General features: G+C 31.9%; 1 protein-coding gene across 5 annotated transcripts in view; it reads left to right on the forward strand.

Annotated features, from left to right (window-relative positions):
- Fur2 (furin-like protease 2) overlaps positions 1-15,000 on the forward strand; it is a 336,605-nt gene that overhangs the window by 302,604 nt on the left and 19,001 nt on the right. For 4 of the 5 annotated variants that reach the window (XM_035868541.2, XM_035868540.2, XM_035868539.2 and 1 more), the window contains exons 3-4: positions 8,931-9,035; positions 13,707-13,913. In XM_035868541.2, the coding sequence (XP_035724434.1) occupies positions 8,931-9,035; positions 13,707-13,913 (312 nt within the window). Of the gene's footprint in view, positions 1-261; positions 481-8,930; positions 9,036-13,706; positions 13,914-15,000 lie in introns of those variants that run through there. The other variant, XM_035868543.2, reaches the window with a different exon arrangement.

A 15,000-nucleotide genomic window follows, 5' to 3' on the forward strand; every position in this document is an offset into this window, starting at 1 on the left:
CGAACTCGGAGAAATACGAATGTAAATATAGCCCGATGACCTTTTGCGAACCTCGAAAGCGTTTGTTATCTTTAAGACATTCGCCGGTACTTTGATTTAGCGGTTTTATCCCCACTTATCCTCAATTCCTGCCATTGGTACCTATATCTCCCCACTCTACTACCATTATCATCACTACCACTACCACTATCATTCTCCAGTCAAGCTAACAGTTTCGAAGCCTATTCAGGTAGGTTATCTCATCCGGTAGTCGCACCACGGCTCTGTGCTTCGAACGGTTTTCCATGTAACCAGAGGAAAAGAGACAAGGAGAGAGAGAGAGAGAGAGAATCAGAATGAGTGGTGGAGGAGAACAGTGGTGAGAAGCAAAGAGGAATGAAGTGGTGAAGAGGTGGAAGAGAAGGAGGAAAGTCCGTGTACATGCATCGTACATCCTCGCACGTCGCCATACTCGTGAACCTCGTTGTGTGTTCCATCGAGGTACGATAAATCGCCCTACGTACGTACACGCCCTCTCACCTCTCTCTATTTCCTATATTTCTCTCTCTTTCTCTTCCTCTCTCTCTCTCTCTTTCACACACACACACACACATACATACATACTACCACATATACGTACATAGAAACTACCCTTTCTAGTCCTTTCGTTCTAGAATCTAACAATCCTTTTCCTCTTCAAAAAGTTCTTTTTTGTTTCCTTCCTCCGATTGACGAAGTAAGTTTAAAAAAAAAAACAAAAGAAAAATAACCAGCGTAAAAATATATTATTAATCGAATTTTAAATTTTAATTTATTCGATCATATAACATTATATGGTCACAACAAGAAGAGAGATTATATATAACATATGTATTATGTATAGATACGTATTCGATATTTATATACTACGTACATTTTATCAGAAATACATACATTTTCAGTATTACAAAAACGTTGATGTATATTCGTATTTCAATCCGAATCGTCGTAATCAAAAGTGCGTGACGAAATTAGTTTCTATTTTATGATTGCAATGATATCTATCGTTATTGCTTACCACCATACGAATTATTAGCTATGGGAATACTATGATTATTTGGGGAATTTTCTTTATATAATAAATTTTTGTATGTAGTTGTCGTGTACATATCATATGGATCTATGTATGCAGGTGTATGAGAAAATTCATGATTTGTATGTATAAGTAATCAAGTAAAATTTTTAAATGTCATGCAAATGAATGCATACATCCGTTTAATGATATATCGATTCATTATATATTTTGATTTTAATACCTTTTTTTTTTATTTACCTTCTCTCTTTTTTCTCCTTTTTTTTTTTTTTTTTTTTTTTTTGAAAAACTGTTATTTACTAATACCTATGCATTGACCAATTATATATTATACATATAAATGAACGAGAAAGTTTTACGAATTTATATGCACTATTTCCGTCATGTGTTTTCTTTTTTTTTCCCCTCCTCCTCCACCCTTTGCGAAACATAATGTTAACGTATACTCTTAGATAAAAGTAGGGATTATTAATCGTACTACGTATGTATACAATGAAACGGTAAAAATAATTTTTCAAGGTCGTCCTTCCTTTGTTTTCTTTTAAACAGGAAAACTTATAAATAGTATAAAATAGCTATTGGATCCATGAAGGTTTTAACAGGTATCCTGCATCCTTCATAATTAAGTTGATTTAAACTTGTCGATACGCAACGCTTTTACTACGTAGTTTAATTAACACAGAGAAATGCGTTTTAATTAAAACAGAGAAGAAATAAACGTAAAAGTTAATATTTGCGATCTCTCTCTTTCTTTCTATCTCTCTCTCTCTCTCTCTTTTCTTCTTTCCTTTTTCCTTCCCTTATCTTTTGTTTTTCATATTTCTTAACAAATTTTTGTTGTTGTTTTTTTTTTTTTTTTTAAATTAATTTCACACATCCAGTCGTTGCAATAATATATGTATGTAACTAGATAACCAAGTGTATAGATACATAAACCCTACATATATATATATATATATATATATATATATATATATACATTATATATTATATAGTACATACATTACTTCGTAAGATTACTAACGATTTGCCACTTCGAATTCTCACTCAATAGTTGTGAGAAGCCATTTGAGTAAACGGACAAGGAATAGTTTCGGCAAATTTTCCGCTGACAATAGCATTGCCATTGAAGCGACCACCACCATAACCACCTACATTTAGATACGAACCCCCTAAGGCGTCTTTGTCTCGTCCCACTCACAATCAGTTAACCCTAAGTCAATTTCCTAATTGAATGCCACAAGTTCGGAATCTATTTTCTATCGAAGATCGCTAATGGCTTTTCGTTTCTCGAGTCAAAAAAAAAAAAAAAAAAAAAAAAAAGAAAAGAAAAAAAAGAGAAAGAAACGAAAAGAGCGTCGAGGAAAAACAGTAAAGTAATATTAAAAAAAGAAAAAAAAAAAAAAAAAAAAAAGAAATGAACCAAAAACACTCTGTTTTTCTCTTTATTTTCTGCTCTTCTCTCTGTCTTTCTTTTTATTATCTATTCGTAGAAAAAGCTAAAGAATGAATTTGAATGGCGAGCTAGGTGAACGAGCTTAAGTCATACAATTGGTTGCCATGGGTGATGCATGAATGTATTATGAGGGCTAATGGCACCGACCAGCCCTGCCGTCGCGATGAACGCGAGATTTTATCGTCCTATCGTTCCTCTCTCCAACGCATCGACACATTTTTTATTTCTCTCTTTCTCTCTCTCTCTCTCTGTTTTTTTTATCTCTCTTCCCATCCATCATCTATCTTTTCGTAGTCAAATCTTTTGTTCCTCGTAGCTTCGAGAACGATCAGACTGGAACAGAATAAGCCCATCGGTTGGCATTTAAAATCATGTTCTCTGTGAATTAATAAAAATGCTTTCGTTATCTCTGAATTTCTAAAAAAACCAAATATGTGTACGTAACCATGTCATACATACATATATACGTATGTATATATATACACGTATGTAAATAATTTAAATAATTCAAATAATAATCGAGATATATTGAATATATTGGGAAGCTTTTGTTTTATTCTCTAATTCTTTCTTTTATTATTCAAAAATATTATTATACACAGTATTTAAAAATATTTTCCCTTTTCTATTTTCTTTTTTTCTATTTTTTTTTTTTCTTCCTTTCTTTCTCCTTTCACTACAACGTAAAAAATAAAAATAATTTGCAATGAAAGAAGTTGGTAATCAAGTAAATCCTTACTTACGTCGTAATTAATCATAGTTGATAACTATATTAATTAATAAGGAATATGCTACGAAGTATCGATTTCCTTCTATCTCTTACGACTACGTTTCATGGCAATTCTATGGAACACCAAACGACCAAAAATCCTCTTTTCGTGGGAGTCGGTACTAAGTATACTATCTAAGATCTTGCCCCTGTTGTTCTTCGCAGAAGAAATACGAATCGACGAGACGTACTTCGAAAAGTAAACCTTTCTTCAATACACGTAGAAGTAATAGTCTTCTCTCTCTCTCTCTCTTTCTCTCTCTTTCTATTTCTCTTTTGCTCTCTGTCTCTCTCTTTCTCTCTTCCTTTTTTTACCATAAGATTCCATTGGTAGAACAAGATGAAAGATCTTCGTATTGTTGTTGCTTTATTTTTCAACCCTCCGTTAATGCTCTCTCTCTCTCTCTCTCTCTCTCTCTTTTTTTTTATTTTCTTTATTTTCTTTTTACAACAGTATTCCATTGAAAAGGATCGTAACGTTTTTCAAAGCTATATCCCCATCGTAACCTATATACTGTCATATATATTATTAGATATTATTATATTATAAATTTCGTATATTTTCTTTTCATAAATTGCTCAAAGACAAAAGTTATGGTTAATTATGATTATATCCAATAAGAAACGTTTGGAGTTCTAATTATTACAAACACACATGAGATATCTTATCTTCTTTCTTATCTCTCGATAATATACGATCGATGAATTCAAGATAAATGGATTTTGCGAGAAAATTATATAGAACTTTTATATTATGTGTGCTACATCGTCGTCATCGTCGTTCTAGTCGTCGTCGTCGTCGTCGTCGTCGTCCTCGATGTCATCATCGTCGTCTTGGGATAAGCGTTTAACTAACCGTGAAACGATATTATTCGATCGATATATCTAGTAATAGATATAAATGAGAATTAAAATTTGAAATGTCTTTCGAACGTTCGTTTTATACTCGTTTAAACGAGTTCCTTTTATTTCTTCCATTTCTTTTTTCTCTCTCTCTCTCTCTCTCTCTCTATTTTTTTTCGTTTTTTTCCTCCCCATCTAAGATGTGTTTCCGCCATAATAAATCGAAATCGAATGGTACTAACGTCGAGAACATTTATATTCCCTTCTTCGATTTAGTATTCTTCATTAATTCGCGCGGACATGTTCCTTTTCCCGTATAAAAAAAAAAAAAATAAAAAATTAAGAAAGAAAAAAAAAAAAGAAAGAAAAATTCACTCGAGATAAAAACATTAAATCTTATTTAAAATGTAAGAATTTTTTTTTCCTTTTTTTTTTTTTTTTTTTTAATCATAATCTCCAAAATGAATCCGATTGAAAGTTCACTTCGAGGATTGCGAAATGGTGTTTAATAAAAAGTTTCACGATATTCATTAATAAAGCTAATTGAGCGATCCTTATAATTTCAAAGTAAGGTATCATCTACATCGGTTAATCTTATAACGTTCGTAATATTCCTACAAAGCTAAGATCGCGTGACTCGAGCTTATTTCGTCGAGAGAATCACAAATTACGTGCCCGAAGGAAATTCATCGATTATCTCTCTCTCACTCTCTCTTTCTACTCTCTCTCTTTCTCACTCACTTTTGAAGCTTTCAAATTTGATTCTATGAAAAGCATCCCTTATGTTTTTTAAGAAAATTTTCTTAATCGAGGGAAAGTGGTGCGTGTTAGACGTCAAAAGAAGAAGAAAAAGAAAAAAAAAGAGAGAAAGAGAGAGAGAGAGAGAAGGCTGTCAAAAGCATGTTTTTCTCTGTCTGTTTCTCTCTTAGTACAGTCAGAAAAAAAATGTAAAAAGAAAGAAGAAAGAGAAAGAGAGAGAGAAAGAGAGAGAGAGAGAGAGAGAAAGAGAGGGAGAAATTCCTTTCTTAGATGGCTCCTTTCGCTTTTTAAATCTCTTATTACTTCGCTGCCTACATTACGCGAGAACGTCCAAGAACTTTCTTAACTTTCACAGGATTCGTATGCATCCCCCGTACTAACGACGAATTATTCAAGAATTCTCGAAAGAGAATCTCTCGGAAGATAAAGGGAAGAGACAGAGAAGAAGAAAATTCGTCTCTCCGCCGTTAATCTTATCGGGTTCTTTTCGTATCGATCAATGAACGAAGAAAAGTAGAGAAGGAAAGTTGAAAGGAAGAATGGAAAATTATTATATTTCATTTACATTTTTAACAACGTTATATGATATACATATCATTATTTTAATATTTAATTCTTATAATAGTCGATATATTAGTTTTGTTATTATTATTATTATTATTATTATTATTATTATTATTATTATTATTATTATTATTATTATTATTATTATTATTATTAATAATGTTATCATCTTTATTATTGACTTTAGTCAAATAAGTATTACTGTAGGAATTTTTGATAAATTGTATGTCTTTGTATTTTTTTATAGAAAAAAAAAATGTATTACTAGTTTATTTTTTAAATGAATGACATTATAAAAAGTATTTTGTTTAATATTTAATATAAAAATGAACAATGCTACTATTTCTTATATTAAAAAATTCCTACAATATTTATTATGGCCAATTCCAGATATATATACATATGTGTGTGTGTGTGTATGTGTGTGTGTGTGTGTATGTATGTATGTGTAATGTTTTTCTACAGAATTTTTCTCTCTCTTTAGATATTTTCTAATCTATTTTTTTTGTTCTAAAAAAAAACTCCCTAGACATTTAAATTGAAACGACGAAGCAATTAATGAAATTCAAACCTTATTGTTTTTTTAATCGATTTACAACCAAATAAAAAAAAAAAAAGAAAACAAAACAAATAAATTAAAAATCGATAAGAAATAGTATCACGTTTTATATTTAATAATAATCGAATGTTCGTACGTATGTATTTATGTGCGTACGTATTATAAATATACATATATATATATATATATATATATATATATATATATATATATATATATATATTTAAAAATACGAATGTTCGTTTCATTTCAATGAAAGAATCAGTTATAGACGTGTACAAGATGCGTCCATTTACGAGGCATGCGTTAAAGGAAGAAAGGAAAAGGATACTTATTCCAAGATCCGTAAGGTTACAAAAAGGGATCCAACAGTGAAATTCTTTTCACGTTCTTGATCCGCGACAGGATTCGTAATTTTGGTAAGAAGACGGCTGGAGCACGTTCAGAGAGCTTCTATCTCTACATCTATTCCCTGTTTTACTCTCTCTCTCTCCTTCTCTCTCTTTCTGTCTCTCTCTTTATCTCTCTCTTTCTCTCTCTCTCTCTCTCTCTCTCTCTCTCTCTCTCTCTCTCTCTCTTTATCTCTAACTCTCTTTCTAACTCGCTCATTTTTCTTTTTCTCTATTTCATCTCACTCTACTTATTCTCCTACGTAACTTAACGAAACGTGCGCGAAATAAAACGAGGCTATTGCGCATAATGCGAGAGATAGACCACGAAAATACGTGAGAATTGAAAAGTTCATGCGATGGCTTACTTTTCTTAGGATCGCTAGAGTCAGTAGTAGTAATATAAAAAGCTTTTATCATTGATTCAGCTACATACACATATATATATATATATTTTTTTTTTAATTTACTAAAACCCTTGGATGCATATCTAAAATGTAAATACGTATATACATATATGTATTTCGAATTGATTCTCAAACTCGATCTCGTTCGTTATATGAATGATTTAGGAAAAAATAAAATAAAATGAAAAAAAAAAAATGATAGAAAAATAAAAAAGTATAATTCATATATTCGAAACACAAGTACATATATATATATATATATATATATATGTATATATATATATATATATATATATATAGATGTATATCTGTATTTAATCATGCGTTAATTAGTATGCTCGTCGCGATGACCAAGGTACGTATATGCGATCTCCATCTATAATGTAAAATAAAACAAAAAAGGAGACGAAATAAAAAATTTAATGATGCAGGGACTTATAAAGAACCAAAACGGTATTAATACGTGAGTGAGGAAAAATTATTAAGCTTCCTGGCATTGGCCGTCGAACGATAGATATCGTATGATGACGAGTGCATATTGCAGTGGTTAAAAAAAGGAAGAGAGAGAAAGAGAGACAGAGAGTGAGAGAGAGAGCTGAAGGGAAAGGGGAGAGAGTTTTCGGTCGAAGTCAAAGGGAAAATGGAAAACCGACGAAATCAATTTTACAGTCAGCTTCTCTTTTCTTTTTTTTTTTTTTTTTTATTTTTTTTCCTTTTTTTTCTATACATCGCTCTGAACTCGTTCCGGATTCGAAAAAAATTTCATGGCTTTTTTTTCCTTAATCATCGCGTGTGTCGTTAAAAGAGCTTGTTTTGAAAGAACTTTTTCTTTTTTTTTGTTTTTTTAAATTGCATAACGTCGAAAAGAAATAGGAGGATCTAAAGAGGATCAAAAAAATTTATCAGAAAAGAAATCGTAATACGATAAAATGGCTAAATCAACTTCTATCTTTAGATAGAAAGAAAGAGAGAGAAAGAGAGAGAGAGAGAGAACGTAAAGTATCGATATTACGAGATTTCTTTCCTATCTCTCGACGGATATTGTCCAAATTTTCTATCTAGGTGTTTCTGAACTACTCAGAGAAAATTCCAATATGTCGAGATAAAAAGATTTTTTCATTAGCTTCGTACATATTACTTTATGTTTTATATAAAGGATATGTTACTTAAAATGGAACATCGAAGTATCCATCTAGTTTAAAAATATATCAAATGAGATTATTACAAAAATGAACTAAGTTAATTTTATTTTCGTATGTTCGAATTTAAATCATTTAAATATTATTGTAATGACAAACGAAAAGAAAAATTGTGCGAATATATTTATTATTGAGACAGGAAGAAAAAGATAATTATTATTCAATTAAAAATAATTATTGAGCCCTTTAATATCTCAAATGATTTGCTTCGGATAACTTTTATGATAAAACGAATCGTATGAAGACGCATTTACTACTTTACTTAATATTTTCCATTCAAGATCAATAAAGATTCCATTAGTAGATTCTTGTTGCATTTATCGATAAACTAAACAACGAGAAAATGTTCGAATATTTTTCCCTTTCATATGACTAAACCTTATTATACGTAATAGTCGTTTGAACTTTATCTAGGGATGTAAAATTGACGAATGGAATATGAAAGTATGTGAATTTTTTGGGATTTGAATTATAACCATGCATCGCTAGGGAAACTATTGATCCGTATAACCTAGGATGCTGGTTAGAATATTTTCAAGATCTAGTTTTTAAGATCGCTCGATATCTCTATCATAACGCATTACCTTTTTTTCATTTTCTTATTTTACCTCTTTCATTTTTATGTATCTTTCATGGCGTTCTTTGAAACGAATCAATGGATTAAATCGATTTAAGTTTCTTTCAATAAATTATATTGAAATAAAAAAATGGTACAGTTTATTCCTTGAGAAAAATTTTCGAGAATTATTCCGTCGTGAAATTTATCAAAAAAAAAAAAAAAAGAAAAAAAATATATATATATACAACAAAATGAAAAAAAGAACAAATAAATCGTGCGTAATTTAATCGCATGGATTAATAAAAAAAAAAAAAAAAAAAAAGAAAAGAAAAAAGAAGAAGAAAAAATTAATTACTTATTTTTCAACTGTTACAGATTGGCTCACTGAAGAACTACTTCCTTTTCTCTCATAGACGATTAAACAAGAGATCACTGACAGAGAGCGAGCCACATCACAGAATACTCAGAGACGATTCACGAGTAAGTGTTTTATCCCATTTCCTTTGAACAATCTCTTTGAATTCATTAACGATAACTAGACAGGATTAGTATAACTAGAAAGGGTTATAATAAACCGAAAGAAATCATATATGGACAAGAACGCATTTTACGAAAGTTGAAACTGTAAAAAAAAAAGAAATGATATTACCCTTCGATAAACGTTCGATTGAAAATCAGTAATGATACGAAAGTAATCTTTTTTTTTCTGTATTTTCTCGAGGAAAAGAAGAAAGGCAGAGGAAATTGATATAAAGGGAAAAAGCAAATAATATTAAAAAACAACGAAAAAGGGAGAAGCTTAACTCTGATATTTCTGAAGTAAAATCCCTTTCGTTTGTAGGTAGTCTTTAAATGTACTCTTGAAGAATTCTCTCTCTCTCTCTTTCTCTCTCTCTCTCTCTCTCTCTCTCTCTTACTCTCTTTCTCTATCTTTCTTTCTATCTAAGAAAGACGGAGAAAACGATAAAATACTATCGTGTTGAGAAAGACAATATTGTCTTTAGAACGCTCGACGGGACCACCTACCTTGCGTTTTCTTTACCAGGACAATAGAATCTTCGAGATGCGCTTTAAATCGAACGGCGGGGGTACGTCTTCGGAGAAAAGAGAATCCGTGATATTTCGATATTACTCTTCTCTAGATCTCATTCTACTTTGGAATAACGTTTACCTATTGCCCGTAATTCGTGAACATCAAATTCGTGACCCCGATAAACGAATTCCCAAGTCGCTCGTTATTTAATCCTTGAGAAGTTATGGGATAATTTTATGCATACCGAAGGAAGGAATGTCGAATTCTTCAAAAAAAGAAAAGAAAAGAAAAGAAAAGAGAAGAAAAAGAGAAGATGAAGAAAACAAGAAAAAAGAAAAAGCGAATCCATCGAATTAATCGATCTCGAGATAACAAATTGAAAATATCTGTTCTTTTTTTTTATTTTTTTTTTTTTTAATCTTTAGAGGTTTTTTTTCTTTTTTTTTTTTTTCTTTACGAACATGATGTTCTACATGAAATACTTATCTCTCATTTTTATTTATCTATCCATCCATCTATCTATCTACGGTATAATCAAGCTCGAGATATAAATGAAATATATATCGACGATCGAATTTGAATCTGTTTTTAAACATTTCTACGGATATTTTACGGTCTTTTTTTTTTTTTTTCATTTTTGGTTTAAAAAAAAAATGATTATATCCCAAATGAAATATCTGTCTATCTGTTCGTTCGTCTATCTCCCCCTCTTTTTATTTAAATCGAAAAAGAAGAGACTCCGGTCACAGGGTCCAATTTATTCGTGTCGAAAAGTTCGATTCTCGGAGATCGATACTTTTTCTCTCTCTCTCTCTCTCTCTCTCTCTCTCTATCTATCTATCTATCTATCTCTCTTTTTCTCTTGTGTTATATCGTCTAACTCTTCTAGTGTTAAGGAAAGGAGCTCTCGTTTTCCTTCACAACTCCTCGCGATTACTTATTCACGACACGAGCCGCGGATTTTCGATGTTTCTTCGACACCGACAGGATTTGCCGATTCTCTTTTACACGTTCTCGAGAAGGAGATCCTTCAACGACGAAGAGAACGACGGGAACAACGACGAACGTCTTTCGACATTCTTCGATAATACATACGATATATTCCTCGTGTCTTTTAGTTCTTTCTTTATTTTTTTCTTTCTTTTTTCTTTTTTCTTTTTTTTTTTTTTTTTATTATTTACTTTTATTTCTACCCTTTTCCTACTCTTTCATTCGTTTATTTCTATTTTTTTTTTTTATTTTCTCTTCTCTCTCTCTTTCTCTCTCTCTCTCTCTCTCTCTCTCTCTCTCTCTCTCTCTCTCTCTCTCTCTCATATCCTTGAAACAAATTTATGAATAATATGTATCGCGAATATACAATATGTATCTTCTATGCTGACTTAAGGATATAACGAGTTCATGTCACAGCAGTTTTCTCGAATAATCGTCGAAGACATGGTCGCAGGTTTACTTTACGAGCTTCATCCTCCTTCCCTCTTAAATCCCTTTTTCCCGCTCCCTCAAATTCTCCTCGATCTCTTTTACGTTTTACGATCGACTCAACGTATACTCCAAACGGTGCTGTTTTATGTTATTTACGTTCGCGCGATTATCTATTCAAAATATATCAATCGATTTCGGTTGACTTGCGATGGAAAGGATAAAAGAAAAAAAAATGGAAAAAGAAAATTGGAAGATGAAGAAGAAGAAGAAGAAGATGATGATGATGAAAAAGATAGTCATTCGCAGGATCGTTTTCTTCGATCATTTCTAGAAAACGATTTATGAACGATCTTGCCTGGCTATCTTGAATCTTACGTCGGTTGCATGCAAATTATAAAACGATCGATTGCACATCTATGAGAATTCTGTATGAATGAAGTGAGAAAAAAAAAAAAAAAGAAAAAAGGAAAGAAAGAGTTTTAAGGTAAAAAATCCTTAAGGAAATTTTGATCACGTAAACGTATATATGAAACGTGAGCGAAATCGTACATACGGGAAGGATTATATCAAGAATGATTTATTTAATGATTTTAACGGGAGGAAAAATGAAAAAGAAAACAAAAGAATCGTCGATATTTATGTTGATTGATAATTGCAATTAAAGATCCAATAGAAACGTGTTATGTTTCTCGTAGTGATATATATTCGTTCGATTAAACCTTCAAATAACATAAGGTTATGCTTTCTCGGGCGTACGATATTGTGGCATCGAAAGACGAAGGAAATAGAGATAGACAGCGATAGAAAGAGAGAGAGATAGATAAATAGAGAGATAGAGATAGAGATAGAGGCAGAGATAGAGATAGAGAGAGAGAGAGAGACAGAGAGAGAAGAGATTCCTCCATTCGATTGTGCATTCTCGAAGCATTTGAACGTTTCGTCCTTTCGGAAACGACCTTGTTGAGATAGACTCGAAATCGTTGAGCCGCGAACGATCAGTAAAGAGAGAGAGAGAGAGAGAGAGATAGAGTCTACCTTAGCGTTCGTGATTCATAGGATGCATTTTCGTAAATGTCGTATCCTCGTCCTCATCCTCGTTCTCGTCCTCCTCATCCTGTTCCTCTTCGTCGTCTTCGTTGTCGTAGTTGTCGTCATCGTCATTGTTATGTAGTAGTGGACATGAACATCAGAACTCGGAACTCGGCCGATCCGTACAATGCGTAACCCGCCTTGCATTCTGGATCGTTGCCAAAATGCAAAGATCGTGAATCTCGCGCCGGTGAAAGGGGAATTACAAGACAGAGACAGGTAGAGAAAGAGAGAAAGAGAGAGAGAGAGAGAGAGAGAGAAATTAGAGAAAATAAAAAGTAAATTTATTTTATTTTATTATATATAAAGGAATGTAAAAATTATACGTAATGTTTAATACGAAATATGAGATAAACCGATATATATATATATATATATATATATATATATATAAATAATATTATAAACAAATATTTATACATATATATATATATATATATATATATATATATATATATATGTAATAAAATATGAAAAGAAAAAAAGAAGCTGATACAAATCTCGGCTCTCTGTATACAATTTTTTTTTTATTTTCTAACTTTTTCAGTAGTAGAAAAAAAAACAAAGAGAGAGAGAGAGAGAAGATACGCATGAACGAAAGTCGAAATAGACGATTTTCTCGTTCTACTCGGCCGTTCGGTACTCTCTCAAATTAAAGCTCTTCATTCCGAGAACGTTTTTCGTTGATTGCTCGATTAACGACCCGCATGTTCGCCGATCCGCGTCCTAACGACCATCAAACCCTCTCTCTTTCATTCTCTTGTGTTCCATCCTTCTCTCTCTCTCCCTCTCTCCCTCCTTCTATCCATATATACATAATATATATATATATATATATATATATATATATATAGAGAGAGAGAGAGAGAGAGAGAGAGAAAGGGAGAGGGAGAGAAATTCACGAAAAGCGTGGATATTTCGCGGCAAATGAAAGTAAAACGACATCACCATTCGACGTCAAGAGTTCAACTAATTTACACGCTCGTAACTGCGCGCTTGCGTTTTACGCGTCCAACTTTATCCTCTCGTAGAAAGCAAAAAGAAAAAGGAAAAGAGTGAGAAGGAAAGCAAGGAAAAGATGGGAAATTTATCGAGCGTCGAATCGACGTTAATTGTACTACCAACGCGCTCACCGATTATTTCCGCGATATTTATTTTAAGAAATGTGCCGTGAAAATTCGTATAAAGCTTTCTCTCTCTCTCTCTCTCTCTCTCTCTTTCTGTCTATCGTATTAATGTCGGCTAAATAAACGAATACCGTGCCAAAATGTGAGATAAGTGGTAGAAGGATAAATAGCGTGAAACGTTGATAGATGTCATTTCGTTTCTATCGAAAAGAAAAAGAAAATAGAGAAGATAAAGCGATTAATTAATAACGATATTCGATTAGATTACACACAAAACTGAAGCTATTTCTTCTTTAATAAAGAGAGAACCCGATCGCTATAAATAAAAATTTATCATCGTCATATTCATCTATGATTTTCTTGGCATTACGAGAGAAAGAAAAAAATCTATTATTCAAAGAACTCATAGAAATACAAATTCGGAAAAAAGAAAAAGTAAATAAATAAAGAGAAAAAAGAAAAATATCTGTCGTTTTGCAGGTGCACTGGTTCCAGCAGCAACATGAAAGAAAACGTAAGAAGAGAGATTTCGAAGCGACATCCTTTGCCACTTTTGGCGATTATCCTCCGTTCTTCGAAGATTTTGGACCGCGACCGAGACAAGCATCGTTTCATCGTCAAAGAAATCGAGGTGTACCCTTTCAAAATTTATTCACCGATCCGTTATTTAAAGAACAATGGTACCTGGTAAGTATTATCTCTTTTATTTCTTCATATAAAATCTTTCTTTCTTATGCACAGAGCCGGTCACATTTACTATCGCAAGAAAGATTAATCGTAAGCGAGGATGGCGCATAAAGATTTTATTCCTGACGAATGGCGACATAAAATGAAACAAAAGGAAAAAAAAAAAAAAAAAAAAAACAAAAAAAACATGACCCAATACATTTCGTCGGGATTAAATCAAAAATTAACGAAAAAAAAATCTTAAATGATCAAACTGATATATGAATTTAATCGATAAAAATAGAATGAAAGAAGTAATAATAATAGATTTAATAAAATAAATTAAGAAAAAAATTGATTTGTTCTTTTGATGACGTTCTTACAACGTCATGACTGCACACGATTGATGGGGCTTCCAAAACAAAAATTATATACATATATATACATATATAAATACAATTGTGCCTTGTTGTGGAACTTTTCGATAGTAGGAAAAAGGGTTGATACTCAACATCGAAAATCTTCTTCCTTTAGCTGAATCTCACTCGTCTTGAGAAACTAGTAGCGAGCAAGTGAGTGCGACGAATTACGTGACAGGAATGTATCGTTCAACGAACCGTACGACATTCGATAAAGGTTCGGTGAGGCCTCGCAAACGTATTTTACGAAATCCGACTCTCTACGGAAGCGCGTGCTTCGAAAATCGTTTCGCTTCGATGAATGGGGAAAAATCGCGATCCGGTAAATTCGACGGTGCAGGAAAATATTCGAGATACTAAACGTTATCGCAAAATCGTCGATTGTTACTCAAAATTTGTGACATCGATATATGTATTACATATACATACATAAATACATACATACATACATACATATATATATATATATATATATATATATACATTCATATGTATCTATGAATATAATGTACATCGTTATGTATACGCGTATGTATATATACGTAAGCGTGTATATTACGATTAAATTCTTAAAGAAAATTACATCAATTGAAATTTATTGATACGCTCTTATTTATTTCTTTTAATTTGTTTCTCATGAACCGTGATAAACTTTATTTATTTCCCATAGACAACGTAGAATCTTCTTA

The sequence above is a fragment of the Vespa mandarinia genome, chromosome 22 (genome assembly GCF_050613455.1).
Source record: "Vespa mandarinia isolate Hongniang chromosome 22, ASM5061345v1, whole genome shotgun sequence".
NCBI lineage: Eukaryota > Metazoa > Arthropoda > Insecta > Hymenoptera > Vespidae > Vespa > Vespa mandarinia.